The following is a 16,541-nucleotide window of genomic DNA, read 5'->3' on the forward strand; positions in this document are numbered from 1 at the left end:
ATTCTTAGAGCTATCCAGTTCTACCTACTAAATGTTTGACAGCTCAGATAGTTAACTTGGAGATCTCAAATATCAGAAGATTAACTATAAGGAATTTATTTCTCAATGTTCTTTAAAAATTATAAACAGAATTCTCTGGCATTACCTTCTTTTTTGAAATTAATTATGATAACTGTGATTCTTCATAGTTATGATTATTCAGAGTTATCATAGCTATGAGTTGAAGGTAAACGTCTGTGTACTATTTTATTTATGTCAAGCTGACGTATTTTCATCGTAAGAGGGATTGTGGTCTATAATTGATAACTTGACTGTTTCACATTCAAGAAGAGTTGACAAGAGCCAGAATGAGTCAGGGTAGCTCAGAATGTCACAGCAGTGAACCTGACATTTCTCTCTTAGATGTAATACTGCATTGCTTCTAGTATCTCCTCTATTACCTTGTGTTTGGATGTAGGAAAAGAACATCACTTGGTGGGAAAATACTGTTTGCAGAGTGTAAGTGCCCTTGCCTGTGAAATGCTTTCAAATGGTATTTATCTTTATTTAGACCTAAATTGATTTTAATGCACTTTGGTACAAAGTCACGTTCATTTTAGTGTACCTTTCTTTCAAGAAAAACAAAACAAAACCCAGAGATAAATGTACTGTGGTTTTGAAAATTAAGATAAATTTTTGCTTCTATTATGATTGAATCTTATCAACCTAATGTGACATTGACATTTTCAAACTTCTGTTAAGATAATGCATTTTATTTTAAAAATAATTATTTTAAAATAATATAAAAGAAATGGTGGAGAGTGGCATAATTATTTAGGTGAGAGATGATGGTGGTTTGGACTATGATGGAGCAGTAGTAATGGCGAGAAGTAAATTCAAGGTCTGTTTGTAGCTAAGATCTACAGGGATTCCTGATGGATCTGATGTGATGTGAAACGCGGTGAAATAGAACCACCTCTTCCTTGTTTCTGCTAACTACATTTCAGTTGCTCAGCAGCCACGTGTGGCTCAGCGCCGTTTTACTGAACAGTGCAGGTCCCCAGCATCTCCCATGCCACGGAAGGGTCTTTTGGACAGAACTGCTCAACTGAAGGACTCACACCCTTCAGCTCTTTGAAACTGTCCTGTATTATTTCTTTGCTAATTGCCTACCATCTTTTTTTCTCTGTTTCTCACTTCCTGAAGCTTCTGTTGATAAGATGTTAGACTTCCTGGATTCTTCAGAATCTTTCTTCCTCTCACATTTTAATGTTTGTATTTTTCCTGCTGTCTGAGATTTCCTTCATCTTACCTACAGACCCTTCTATCACACTTTACATTTGAGCCCTCAGATTCTTTAATTTCCAAGAGTTCTTCCTTCTCAGGTTTTTCCTTTTTCATAGCATCTTATTTTTGTTTTTATAAATGCAGTGCCTTTTCTGAGGAAACCAGTTGAGAGTTTGTTGTTGTTGTTTTGTCTTAGATTTTTAGTAAGAACTAAAAAAGCATTTAAAAAATATTTTTAAAACATAATTGCTACTTCTTTTTCCTGGGCCCTCCTTTTTTCCTGTTTATCTGTGACCATCTTTTACGCTGGAGACTCCCTTTAAATGTCTGGTAACCCTTGATCATCTGTGTCCCTGAAAAGCAGTTTGGGAGTTTTACATTTCCTTAATGACTCACTGCCTGGCAGGCTTTTCCCTGGGGACTTTTTAATGCTTGAATCTTCTGGTTGTTTGCGGAGGAGTGCAGGGTGAGACTGCTTGTTCTCTGTACAGACTTTCAGTTAATCCCTCCCGTTTTATCCCTTCGTCCTCCCTTCACTTTCCATTGTAGCTTGTGTTTCGGAGGCCCGAGCCTCTCTGGAATCCTGCAGAGTGGACTGATTCTCCTCTCAACTGGTAGCTCTAACTCCATCCTTCTTCCACAGACAGTCTTCCATGTGTTCCAGAAATGTGTCCTATGTTGATGGCCAGTCATCCAGTCTTGATTGTTATAGATCCTTTATGTTCACTTATTATTATTTTAGTGGAGTCTTGGGCCAGTCTCCACCATTAACTGGGGATCATGCCTTTAAAAAAAAAATACAGTTTCAGAAGTTATCAAGTCCTTTTCAATAGATTACATGACATGAACCCATAGACATTACTGTTGCAAACTACAGTTTATCCAAAACACTTTGCCTGGCTTGCTAATACTGTTTTTAATCTTATAGTGATACTCCTCTCCTAGTTTCTTTCTTCCTAGGTAAGTCGACAAAACTATAGCACATTGCTTTAGACGTAAGATCATAACCTTACTGGGAGCTAAATTGAAGTAAGTTAGTAGAGCCCAAGAGTGTTCTATAGTCAGGAATTTCTTCTTCAAACCTTGGGGAAATTAAATAGAAAATATGGTATGTGTTCAACATTAAACGTTTAAATCCTTTTGTTGAATACTTATTGAGGACTTTTAGGTTCTAGGCATGGTGTTTAGGTGCCGGGAATACACAAGTGAGTAAGGTCTGATTTCTGCCCCAGAGTCTTTGCGTGTCCCTGACATTTTAATTTAGGTCAAGGTTACATTGCCTCTTCTTGGATCACACAAATCCAGGCCAAAAACATACTTTTAGATGAAAAGAAAAACGTGAGCATCTCCAGAGAATCAATTTTGTTAGTGAACCAATAACCTTCATATTGTATGAAAATTTATAGTTGAACAAGATGTAAAGCGATGCAATTTAGTGGTATTTTAGACGAGTAAATTTGTAAAGTCGTGAAAAATTATTAAATATCCTAGAAATGAGATAAAACTCAGAGAGTACAGACTGATAGTCCAGATTTGTTTTTTTTTTTAACTTGTTCAGTGGTTTTTTAGAAAATTAAATTTGACTAGTTTGAGTGTCAGGCATGTATTCTTTAGTTTATCACAGCATAACTCCGTATTGTTCAGCACCTGGTCTGATTTACATTACACATTTAGGTTATAGACCTGGTCCTACGGGCATTAGAATTTTCCAACTTTAAATGAGTGAAGAAATAAAGTGCAGCTATTAAATATGGTGTAATAAATGAGTTTTCATGACATAAAAAGATATCTGTGACATTTTGGTGAGAAATTACCACGTTGTGTATATCATTTGAAGTGAAGGTGTGTGTTCGTATGCATACAGGGGAAGATGCTCATAATACCTGGTTTTCTACCTTTAGTGATGTGAAGTTGATTAACGTTTATCAGTGATCAGATGACAGCAGTCTGATCCACCAATTTTAAAAGTTCCCAGCGACCTTCAGATTCAGCAGCTATTGATGACTATTGTTTAGAACTGTTGTTTCATTAGAGATGGCAAAATGGCGATTTTAAAATTCTTTTAATTTCTTTTGTATCTATTTTTCTTCTATGAAAGGGAACTTCTCCTCACTAAAGGTTTCATTCCTTCAAATCTGGTCTATATAGAAAAAATGAGTAGTTCTTGCCCTAAATTTTCAGAGTAATGGTGCCTTAGCAGGCCCCAGAGATGACCACTCAGGCTCCCCTCCCCGTTTTTTCCTTTGGAGTATCATCATGAATCGGGTATCATTATATATTTGAGTTTTCAGTCCCTTGGAGCCATTCTGCAGTGTGACGCGCTGTTATGCCTCTGGCCAGCGGGAGCCCCTTCATATTGGCGGCTGTGTTCTTTGACGTATTGACAGTGACCTTTGGTAGCTTCCTTGCTTTCAGGCAGGACAAGATGTCTCTAGCTCATCTCGTACATGTTCCGCCCCTGACCAGGAATCAGGTGTTTCTCAGGGCAGCCCCGATGGAGACTGTAGTCTGGTACTGAAGGTGCTCTCTGGTACTGCTTGTCCCTGCTTTTTCACTGGGCAGAGCCGGGAAGTACTTTGTTTTTTGAGAGAAAAATAAATCATGAGTTCATATTGATACTTCCAAGTCAATGAAGGATTATAGGGTTTTTAATATTTGTGTTTTTCACTTTACACTAGAGATCATTGTTCCTAATAAATGACTAACAGCTAGTTATTTGCTTTGTATGTATATACATACACATAGATAAGATATAGATAGATAAGGGTGTGTGTGTAATAGTTTCATAATAACAGTACTGATGTTAAATTAGCAATAAATGCAGTTGAAGACATCTGTGTGGTTCATTTTGTCCTAAGGCTATATCCCATAGATATATTTAGTTAAAATACTGGATTTTAGGGGCTTCCCTGGTGGCGCAGTGGTTGGGAGTCTGCCTGCCGATGTGGGGGACGCGGGTTCGTGCCCCGGTCCGGGAGGATCCCGCATGCCGCGGAGCGGCTGGGCCCGTGGGCCGTGGCCGCTGGGCCTGCGAGTCCAGAGCCTGTGCTCCGTGGCGGGAGAGGCCGCGGCAGTGGGAGGCCCACGTACCTCAAAAAAACAAAAACAAACAAACAAAACTGGATTTTAAAGGTATCTGAAATAATTCTTCTGTGTGTGGTTATAGCACTCATTCGATAAACATTTGAGTTTATTTCTATTTGGTTTTAGTTTTCAAATCTAATTTTGATTTTAGGAAGCACTTATCAGTACATGGTCCCAAAGTCCAAATAATAAAACAGGTGATATTCACAGGTTAAACTTCCATTCCTGACTCTACTCATTCCTTATCCCTTCCCCCTATAGAAAACAATTATTTTTTAAAATTAATCCTCTCATTATTTCTTTTTGAAAATAAAAGCAGATACTCATGTATGTACATGTACCACCCTTTCGTAGATAAAAGGCAGCATGTTATATTGTGTATCATGTTGTTGTGATACACAATGATATCATGTTGTTGTGTATCATGATAGGTCAGAGCTCATCCATAGCAGTATTTAGAAAGCTTCCTCGTTCTTTTTACAGCTGCATAGTACTTTCATTATGTAGCTGTGCCATGGTTTATTGAACTGGTCTCCTATTGACAGACACTTGGATTGCTTCCAGTCCTTTGCTATTAAAAAATAGTGCTTCAGGGCTTCCCTGGTGGCACAGTGGTTGAGAATCTGCCTGCTAATGCAGGGGACATGGGTTCAAGCCCTGGTCTGGGAGGATCCCACATGCCACAGAGCAGCTAGGCCCGTGAGCCACAATTACTGAACCTGTTCGTCTGGAGCCTGTGCTCCACAACAAGAGAGGCCGCGATAGTGAGAGGCCCGCGCACCACTATGAAGAGTGGCCCCCGCTTGCCACAACTAGAGAAAGCCCTCACACAGAAACAAAGACCCAACACAGCAAAAATAAATAAATAAATGAAATAAAAATAAATAAATAAAATAATAAAATAAAGTTAGAGTTTACCAAGCAATCCACCAATTCCATTAAAAAAAAAAATAGTGCTTCAGTGAATAGCCTTATGCACACGTCAGAAGGATCTCAAAACCTTTTATTTATGTGATGTTTAAATATCTATCAACAGTTTTTTTAATATAAGCTATCAGTGTTTAAAACTAATAATTTAAAATAAATATCAATTCATTTAAAAATTATAATAATAAACTCATTCCTTGTTAACAAAAATAACTGTATTTTCCAAAACAAAAACGTTTAGTGAAAAGAGTGCCAGTTTTTCAGTTTTGCAAATCTTCTGCAATATGTCATTTTGGTTGACGTATATGAAGAAAACTCTGTCATGCAGATATGTACCTGGAAAAGGGATTTTAAATTTTAATGACCTTTTCAGATAATTATAGATATTCCCCCTTGATACTACACCAAAACTTGGCAGTTAGTAGTTTCTTAAAGGTTAGTTGCAATATGGAGTCAAAAATTTCACTGTGATGGCCCTGATCACAGCAAAAGCTTATGGGAGCCAGAACTCTGAGGGAGGGGAGCCATCTCTGCTTGGTGGGCCTGTGGTGCCAGGAGGGTGGGGCCAGACCTTGTTGCCTTTTCCTGTCTGTCCTCCTGCCCCTTGGCCCTAGACTCTGCACGTTGTGGGAGTGGGTGGTTTCTGGTCAGAGGACTATCAAGGGGGCTCCCAAGGACCTAGAAATCACCAGGGAGCTCATGGAGAGGAGGAGCTTAAGAAAGTGACTCTGGAATTGTTTATGAATTCATGGGCCCAGGTCTGATGTACACATACATGGATCAGATCCTAATTAGCATACCAAAGACATGGAGAACTGAGCTGATGGATAGACCTCTGCCCAGGTCACGGACTGAATCCAGAGTGGCAGGCACTCAGTGCAGATCCAGATAGCACCACAAAGGCTTTAAAAACTAAGCTGACTTTGAAACCATAGCCCACAGAACACAGGTTGGAACTTAACATTACCAGATCAGTTGCCTGCTAAAACAAAAATATCAGTATCAACATTCTCCGTAGGATTTAAACAAACCCAGGGTCTCATGAGTTAATATTTAAAATGTCCATAATACAAACCAAGCTTACTCAGTATATGAGAAATTATGGAAATCTCAGCTCACACAGGAAAGCCCATCAACAGGTGCCCGCAGTAAGATGATACAGACCTTGGAATTATCTGAAAACACTTTAAAGCATCTTATTATTAAAATGCTCCAAAGAGCAATCACAGACCTCTTGAAACAAATGTTAAAAAGTCTTAGCAGGGAAAGAGAAGATATTAAAAAAAAAAAAAAAAAAAAAACCAAATAGACGTTTTAAAACTGAAAAATGCAATAACCAAAAATTAAAACTCACTTGATGGTCTCAGTAGCAGAATGGAAATGACAGAGGAGAGAGTCAGTGAACTTGAAGATCAATAGAATTTACCTAATCTGCACTACAGAAAGAACAAAGATTGGATGGGGTGTGGGGGTGGGGAGGAACACAGAGCCTCAGAGGCCTATGGGACAAAAACAGAGGTTGAATATTCAATCTTTTGAATTTCATCAGAGTCCAAGGAGGAGAGGAGAAAAAAATGTGATGCTGAAAAATATCTGACAAAATAATAGCAGAAAACTTCCCAAGTTCGGTGAAAGACATAAGCCTACAGATTTAAGGAGCAGAGTGAATCCTAAATAGGATAAACCCAAAGAAATTTGCACCTGGGCATATTATAATCAAATGGCTAAAAGCAAAAAGCAAAGAAAATAATCTTGAGAGAAGCCAGAGAAAACACATCTCATTAGAGAACAATAATTCAAATGACTAACGATTTCTCATCAGAAACCATGGAAGCCAGAAGGAAGTGGCAAACATTTTTAAAGTGCTGAAAGAAGAGAACTTTTAACCCAGAAATGTATATGCTGCAAGACTGTCCTTCAGGAATGATGGTAAAATAAAGACATTTCCTGATAAAGGAAAACTAAGAGAATTTTTAGCCAGCAGACCTCCTCTAAAAGAACTGTTAAAGGAAGTTCTTCAGACAGAGGGAAAATGATACCAGAAGGAAACTAGGCACATCAGCAATGGAAGTTGAGCAACAGATACAGTAAATATCTGGATAAATATGATAAACTGTTCTCCTTGAGTTCTATCAAAATTCCCAGTTGAGAGCAAAATATATAACATTGTCTGATTGTTTTTCAGTGTACATAGATATAATATATAAAACAACTATAACTATAGCATAAAGAGGAAAAGTAAAGAGCCGAATATGGTAATAAGTTTTCTACATCTCAACTGAAGTGATAAAATATAGATTCTAAGCAGATGATGAAAAGTTAAGTATGTATTCCATTATCCCTAGAACACCTATTTAAAAATCATATAAGGAGACATAGAATCACAAAATTAAAATGAAATTACAAAAACATGTTCAAATAGCCCAAAAGAAGGCAGGAAAAGGAAAACAAAGGAACATAAAACAGGAAATGAACAGGAAACAAAAGACATAAGACAACTGACTTAAATCTAAACATATCAGTAATTACATTATATACATGATCTAAACATACCAATTAAAAGTCAGAGATTGTCAGGATGGGTTTTTCAAATAGTTCTAATTATATGCTATCTACAAGAAACGTTAAAAATATAACAGTATAGGTAGTTAAAAGCAAAGGATGGAGAAAGGCATACCATGCAAAGACTAATCAAAAGAAAGCTAGAGTGGCTATATTAGTGTCAGACAAAGTAAACTTCAGAGCATAGGAAGTTATCCAAGAGGGACATTAGTACTGATAAGAGGGTCAGTACATTAAAAGGAAATAACAGTCTTAAGTGTGTATGCATCTAACAACAGAACTTCAAAATACGTGAAGCAAAATCTAAAAGGAGTAACAGACAAATCCACAATTATAGTTTGAGACTTTGACTCTCCCGTCTCAGTATTTAATAGATCTAATAGACAGGAAATCAGCCAGGATATAGAAAAAGCGAGCAGCATCATTAACCAACTGCATTTAGTTGACATTTATAGGACACTCCAACCAACAACAGCAGAATATATGATCTTTCCAAGTGCAGATGTCACATTCACCAATAAAATATGTTATCTGACCATAATGGAATTAAACTAGAAATGCATAACCAAAGGATAACCAGAAAATCTCCAAGACTTGGGAATTAAACTGCATATATCTAAATAATAAATGAGTGAAAGAGGAAGTCTCAAGGGAAATTAGAAAATGTCTCAGATCAATAATCTAAGCTTCTATCCCAAGAAATTAGAAAAGGAAGAATAAAATAAATTAAAATCAAGCAGAGGGAAGGGAATAATAAAGATGCATAATAAGGATGAGAACTGAATTCAATAAAAAATGAAAACAAAAATAATAGAGAAAAATCAGTGAAACCCAAAGCCAGTTCTTTGGAAAGATCAATAAAACTGATAAAGCTTGGGCTTCCCTGGTGGCGCAGTGGTTGAGAGTCCGCCTGCCGATGCAGGGGACACGGGTTCGTGCCCCGGTCCGGGAAGATCCCACATGCTGCGTAGTGGCTGGGTCCGTGAGCCATGGCCGTTGGGCCTGCGCGTCCGGAGCCTGTGCTCCGCAACGGGAGAGGCCACAACAGTGAGAGGCCCGCGTACCGCAAAAAAAAAAAAAAAAAAAAACTGATAAAGCTTTAGCAAGGGTGACAGAGGAAAGGAGAGAAGCACAAACTACCAATATCAGGCACGAAAGAGGAGATACCACTGAATCCAGTAGACATTAAAAAGGATAACAGTAAAGGAATACTGTGAACAACTCTTTGCATAAAATTCAGCAACTTAGATAAAATGGATCACTTCTCTGAATACCACAAACTACAAAAACTCACTGAAGATTAAATAGATAGCATATGAATAGTCTTATAACTGTTAACAAAATTGAATTTGTAGTTTAAAAACCTGCCAAAGAAGAAATCTGCAGGCCCAGATGGTTCGCTGCTGAATTCCTCCAAACATGTAAAGAAATACCACCAATTTACACAATCTCTTCCAGAGAATGGAGGAGAAGGGCACACTTCTTAACTTACTGTATATGGCTAGCATTACTCGGATACCAAAACTAGACAAAGACAGTACAAGAAAGAGAAAACTACAGACATATCTGTGAACATCACTGCAATATCCTCAACAAAACATTAACAAATTGAATTCAGCAATATATAAAAAAGAACAATACACTACAATCATGTCGGAGCTTATTTCCAGAATGCAAGGCTGGTCCAGTGTTTGAAAATAAATCAATGTAATCCACCATACTAACAGTCTAGGGAGAAAAATCACATGATTATATCAATAGACATCCCCCCCCCCCGCAAAAAAAAGCCTATACACATTTGACAGAACAGAACATCCACTCATAAAAACTCTTGGCAAACTAGAAGTAGAAGGATATTCCTCAGCCTGTTAAAGGGCACCTATAAAAGTCCTACAGCTACCATCATGATTAAGGTAGAGACTGAATGCTGAACGCTTCTAAGATAAGGAAGGAGTTAAGATGTCCACTCTCAACATTCCTGTTCAACGTTATCCTGGAAGTCTTAGCCAGTGCAGTACATCAGTAAAAAGAAAAAACACAGAGTTTGGAAAGGCAGAAATAAAACTCTCCCTATTCACAGGTGACATGATTGTCAATGTAGAAAAACCCAAGGAATCTACCCAGAAAACAAACCAACAAAAATTAATTTTGACTAATGTGAATTTAGCAAGGTTTTGAGGTAAAAGGTCAACACAAGTCAATCCCATTTCCATATATTAGCAACATTCAATTGGAAACCAAAATGTAAGAGCAAGTACCATTACAATAGCTCAGAGGAAAATTAAATGCTAGGTGCAAATTAACAAAACCTGTACAAGGTCTGTATGCTGAAAACTACAAAACTGCTAAAAGGTAATTTATTTGGTGTATAAACCATTTCATTCAGTTGTCAGCAAGATTTCTCTGCTTATCCTCAAATTACCTTTGAGGACAGATTCCAAAGTAGCAAATCATATTTTCATGCATCTACCTACATCTGTGTTGTATGAAGTAGGTATACCAGGGGACCATCTATATATTATATTTATATATGTACGTATGTATATTATGTGTGAGTGTGTGTGTGTGTGTGTGTGTGTATACATACACACACATATATATAGATAAATCTTCAACATATCTAATTTTAAGAACATTCAAACAATGCCAAGTTTTGGTTCTTTTTCTAACAGAGGATCAATTGCATTCATAATGTCATTTGAAGTTGTATTTTATACTTAATCTACCCATTCATCTTCGTCAGCAGCTGCTTAGGAGCTGTTATAAACATGTTACACAATACTTCCACAAGTACTGTGCGTGTCAACTGTGTGATTTTTTTGGATTTCAGTTTGGAAGGTATAAATGACACACATTTTTTTTAAAGTTTAATTGAATATTTTCTCCTTTTATATCAGCTTTCCACTGCTTTCTGATTTTTAGTTTTCCTCATTTAAGCGTTGTGGTTCACATATCTATTCATTGCAAAAAGGGGCTTATAAAGTTAATGCCTGGAATTCGTATGAGTATCACCAGGGAATTTGATTATTATAACCTGTTTTCTGAGGCCATAACAGATTTTAGTTTTGTACTTTAGTATTCACACATAAAGCCTTTTTTTTTGCTGTACGCGGGCCTCTCACTGTTGTGGCCTCTCCCGTTGTGGGGCACAGGCTCCAGATGCACAGGCTCAGCGGCCATGGCTCACGGGCCCAGCCACCCCGCGGCTTGTGGGATCTTCCCGGACCGGGGCAAGAACCCGCATCCCCTGCATCGGCAGGTGGACTCTCAACCACTGCGCCACCAGGGAAGCCCACACATAAAGCCTTTAGAATGTGATCCCCTACAGTTTCTGACTGGGCTGAACACTCAGGTCATGGTAATAAAAAGAAGCACTTCACTTTGAGTCTAAGAGCTAATCATCTTCATAACAAACCTTGATAAAAAAAGGCACCCTGTACAAGCTGCTGTGACCATTCATTCATTGCCTAGCCATACACAACATAAAGCAGTTTAGGAATGTTGGTTATTCTACTCAACACCATAAGTTAATAACCTTGATGAAGAAATTTCAAATGTGCTGATTAAATTCACAGTTGACACTAGTTAGAATGGTTACTGTTCTAGAAAATAGGAATCAAATTTGGAATGATCTTAACCATTGGAAAAAAATACCTTTAAAGCAGAGTAAAACTAAAGATGAATTTAGATACTATACATAAAGACAGAAGAACAATAAAAACATATGAGAAAAGGTATTAATGGGATGGAAGTATTAGCTCTCGCCTTTCTCATCCAGTAGCTAAAACTTTGGAAACGTAGAAATGACCTGGACATCCTCATTTAACAGTGAGAGGTCTCTCCTCCCTCCCCTTCCCGCCTTTCTGCTCAAGGCAGCCAATCCAGACCCATTCCCTTCCCGTTTGTACCCTTGTGGTTCCGTCCGTGACGACTTTACTCTCACATACTTAGGCCCACAAATTCCCGCATTTCATTGGCCTGACAATATCTGCTTGTGATATCTTATATTCCCCCCAAATCCTGCTATTTCTGTGCCTATCTCTCTCTCTCTTCTTTGTAATCTAATCTCTAGTTCCTGATTTCCAGTTATTTGTAACAACGGTGGTAAAAGAAAGTTTCCTCCCAATCATAATGACCACGAACTGAATAGCAAATCTGTTACTTTGGGGGGAGGGAGAGGGGGCAGTGAAAAGCCAATCCTGTTCTGTCATGTAAGCTCTAACACGGACGCTTATCCATTATGTTACATCAACAGCAGACCTTCCTATGTGCCAAATACTATGCATGCTGAACTTGCTCAGGTCTCACAGCAGCCCTAAGAGGCAGGCATTGTGGACAGGGAAGCCACATTTGCAGATGAAGTTCCCAAGAGGCTAGGTCAATTGCCGAGTGATGCTGCCGGGCTGACTGAACACCTGACTGCTACTCCGTATTGCCTTTGCTTTTAGAACTGAGCCTGAGCATGGCCACAGCAATCGGGCCCGAGAGCTTGGAGGGCACTTAAGTAGCAGTAAAAAATCATGAAATGCTGGCAAATACATCCTGTCGGAGGGTCAAAGAAATTTTGGTTGTGCAAGTGTAGGGAGGGGAAAAACGTTAATTGGGTTTCAAACATACGAAGGGTTTGTTGAAGAATAATGAATGTTCCGTTTCAGTCGAAGACTTTCCGAAGGAAGACGTGCAGAGAGGGCGATCGGGAGTACCTCTGTTGGGTGGGAGGAACCCTGTCTTACCATCAGGTCTAAGGAATGACAAACCAGGAGGTTGTGAAGGGCCCATGAGATGAGTCTCAAACGGACGAATGTGTTCAAGATGTTGTGATTCAGTTGATCGTGACTGTAATTTCCCCATTTAATTTTGAGCAGATATGCTTCTTCATTCTTATTCTTAATCTAATGTTACCTAAAATGTGGATAGAACTTTAGAACTGAAGACAGGTAGTTCAGCCCCATACTTTACAGACAGGAAAACAGAGTCAGAAATTAGACGTGTGTTGTCATAGGAATACCTGCTAAGGGCCAGAACTGAGTTTTGACCCCAGGTCTCCTGACACCATGTCCACAGCTCAGGCTGCTTTTTGGGGGTTTTGATAGTCACAGAAGAAAGTGTTTTTGAGAATTTCTACTTAATAGAGTGAGACTGCTGTGTGCATAAGAGAGTAGGGTGTAAGTTTTCACTGATTTATGAACTGTCCTTTTTCTTTGTGTAGTATGAACCCAGAGGACCTGGTCGGCCCTTGTACCAAAGAAGAATCTCATCTAGCTCAGTCCAGCCTTGTTCTGAAGAAGTAAGCACTCCTCAAGACAGCCTTGCCCAGTGTAAAGAGCTTCAGGACCATAATAACCAATCTTCTTTCAACTTTTCCTCCCCGGAGTCCTGGGTAAACACCACCTCATCTACCCCCTATCAGAACATTCCGTGCAATGGATCCAGCAGGACAGCTCAGCCCAGAGAGTTGATAGGTAAGACAGGGTTGGGGGTTGCCACAATTGCAGTTTTAACTACTCAGCTCCTGCGTATTTATGGAGTTTTTCTTCTCCCATTCCTTCCATTCGCATTATTATCTTGGAACAGTATTTAATGCTCATAGCTCGCAGGTGTGCCTCAGGATACACATTAATTTAGGACTATATTGGTTCCATGTTTATGGCCTGGAAGGTAAGTAGACCTACCCGTATTTGGGAACTGATCATTTTGATCATTTTAACCTGTGAATGCGTGAAAGAAGTAAGGGAACCTAGAATGCATTTCTAAATCAGATCACCTTTGCTTGGGAAAAGCTTGTTTTCTGGATTTTCGTGTTTTCTTCTGGGTTGGGGGCGGCAGTTGGTTAGGTCAATTTCAGTTTTCAAGGATTTATTGTCAATAAAGTTGTTGACAGTTTGCTACACAATAGAGTTTGGCCATAAGAGAAACCAGTAAAGTCTGACATTTTGAGATTTAGAAATCTAGTATTTATTCCTTATATTCTAATGAACTGAGAAATCCAAGTCCAAAGAAGAAAAGAAAGAAGGCATAGGAAGGCCTTGGAATGGATATGGCTGTAAACCTGTGTGCTGGGAAGTCTGAAGTCTTCTTCAGCCTTGAACGCGAGTGCACGTTTATCTTTCCTTTGTTTCCCTCTTTTTTATGTGGAATGTAAAGAATGATACTGTTTGAGTTCTCCGATCTATATAGCCTTCTCTTTGTAGGCTGCAGTCATTTATCTTTGTGAACAAGTCTGTGATCGTCGGTGAATTTCTGCCTTGATAGCATCACCCTTTGTATTTTAAATTAATTTTGTTCATCTTTAGAATGTGAATCCATTGTGCCTGTGACTGACCCATTTTGGAGGATGTTCTTTTTAGAACAGTAGACGTGGTAGGTCAAAAGGCATTAGAAAGGCATTGGTTTCTTTCCTGTCAAGAGACACGGTCATTTTAATCTTTAAACCTTCATTAGTACCTTCTATGGTTAGAGTGTTGTATTTTGCCTGGGACTGCTTTGTCATTTTAAAGGTCTAACAGAAATGCACTCATCATATTTGAATTTCCTGAGAAACATCTAAATTACAAATAAGTGATGAAAATTTGTTACTTCTTAGTTGTTTTGTGTATTATAATTTATTTTAAAGACAACATCATTTCTCCTTTTTTTCTGCCTAAATTTTAAGATAGCTTTTGGCCGAAATCAGTAAAAAGCTGATAAAGTTGAAATTTGCTGAGCAAGTGCCCAGAGCACATGTCATTTATGGTGTCTTCTCCACAAATATAAAATTCTTATTTTCTTCATTGCTAGGAGACAAATAGTATTCTTTCGTTGAAAGTAACACTTAGCTAAGTATTTAAAAATTAATTCAAAATCACTACTATCCTGAAGCACAGCTTCTTGTCTAACAGTATGTATGTATGTGTGTATTTCTTATTTTATTTTATATTTTATTCTATTTTATATTTTCATTTCATTTTTAGAGGAATGTAGCAGTTGCCGGTGGTGAATCAGAAGGACAATAATCACCACTTGGGGAACTTCTTTCTGAAGTTTGAGACTTGTTTCTTGAGTTGAAGGAAACTGTTCATTATTGCATTGGTTTGGAATTTGAAAGAGGTCAAGATATGGCCGTATTTTCTCCACAGTTACAAGCCTGAGAGCAGAGCTCATGTCTCTGACCTTTTGGAACGTTGGATTTCCCGTTTCGGTACTGATCGCCTTGGTAAATGCCTGCCTGCTGAGTGAGGGGATCATGAGGATAGACCCTGTGCGATCGAGGGGGTGATCCAGTCTCACTGCGGGACCTCTGTGTCCTCAGCGAGGGTGGGGATCGTCTCTCCAACACATATGTGTTCGGGTTCTATTCACTCCTCTTGGTGACAAGGCATACTGTATCAAGCATTTTCTTTTTATGCACAGATGAAAATTAAAGATTAGGTAGAGATATGTATTTTGAAAAAAGTCATTGGTTGCCAGATTAGTAAAATTCATAGTTTTAAAGAATAGTTTGTCTTACCAGGAGCATATATGGTAAATCAAATTGACAGAGATCTTCCATTCATGATTAGATAAGCGTGTAGGCATTAGGCTAAACTGCCTCTAAAATATTATTCTGTAAGTATTTATTATTTACTTGAAAACATTCTAAACTCTTATATTGTCATGAAGATGAGAATATGGGTAAATAAGACTTAGTAAAGTAAATAAAAATAGTAAGTTTTTGAACAGCCAGTAAAATGTTTATTTTGTATATTAGGCAGTACAGGCCACTTTTATATTGAAGTGTTTGTTAAACTAATGCTCTTAAAAACAATTGTTTCATTCACAAGATCAGTGACATTTAGACAGAAAGGTGGTAAACGTTCCAGAAAGCTATTAAATGGCTTAAAATAATTTTGAACAATTTTGTGAATTTTTAAAGTTTTAAAATAATAATATGAAATTAGCATAATGAATCAATGAAATACTAAAACTAAAAAATGAAATATTTTCTCCTTAACTTTACACAAATAGGTAATAAACACAAGGAAAAATGTCCATAAATGTCAGTAATCAAAGACGTGTAAGGTAGAACCACAAGATAATTATTTATTTATAAAAGAAGCTGAAGTTAAAAAAAATAGTAACACTAGTGTTGTGATGTAGTGGGGAAATGAGCAAGCATTGTTGGTTGAGTCTAAGTGGGCAGTATTTTCCTGCAGGGAAGCTTGGCCGCAGTTAATCAAAAACTTTCACTGTGTATGTACTATACGACCCAGCCATTGTACCTCTAGGGCTTTATCCTAAGGGAGCAGTCGTGAATATTTAGGAATATTTATCTATAATAACATTTATCACAGTGTAGAAAAGTGAAAAATTGACTATTATCCATATTTCTAAAAATGAGAGATTACTTTAAAAAGTTATGAAATATCTGCGTTGTATGACATCCTTGGGGAAAAATGCACCAGCAAGTTAAATTAGCTCTGGTATTTGGAAATATGAATGACTTATTTTCTTCTTTGGCCTTTGTGTAATTTCCAAGTTATCCTCAATGAATATGTATTATGATTTTAATCCAGTCTAATGTTAGTTAAACTTTTAAAAGATTGAAAGCAAAAGCAATGTTTAAAACCAGTTATGATTTGGGGGCCATAAAACTAGTTAGGAAGAGTGGAGTCGAATATTAAAGGACCTTGGAATTCGGCAGATGACAGGAAACGTGAAGTAAAGTCTACAGCAGCCTTCCCCAC

The 16,541-nt window shown here is 37.9% G+C and overlaps 1 protein-coding gene across 1 annotated transcript in view; it reads left to right on the top strand.

Moving 5' to 3' along the window:
• Positions 1-16,541, top strand: part of HELZ (helicase with zinc finger) — a 144,252-nt gene that overhangs the window by 119,257 nt on the left and 8,454 nt on the right. Inside the window, exon 32 of the mRNA XM_060290814.1 lies at positions 13,049-13,301. Within this exon, the coding sequence (XP_060146797.1) occupies positions 13,049-13,301 (253 nt within the window). The remainder of the gene's footprint in view (positions 1-13,048; positions 13,302-16,541) is intronic.

The sequence above is a fragment of the Globicephala melas genome, chromosome 20, assembly GCF_963455315.2.
Source record: "Globicephala melas chromosome 20, mGloMel1.2, whole genome shotgun sequence".
Lineage (NCBI taxonomy): Eukaryota > Metazoa > Chordata > Mammalia > Artiodactyla > Delphinidae > Globicephala > Globicephala melas.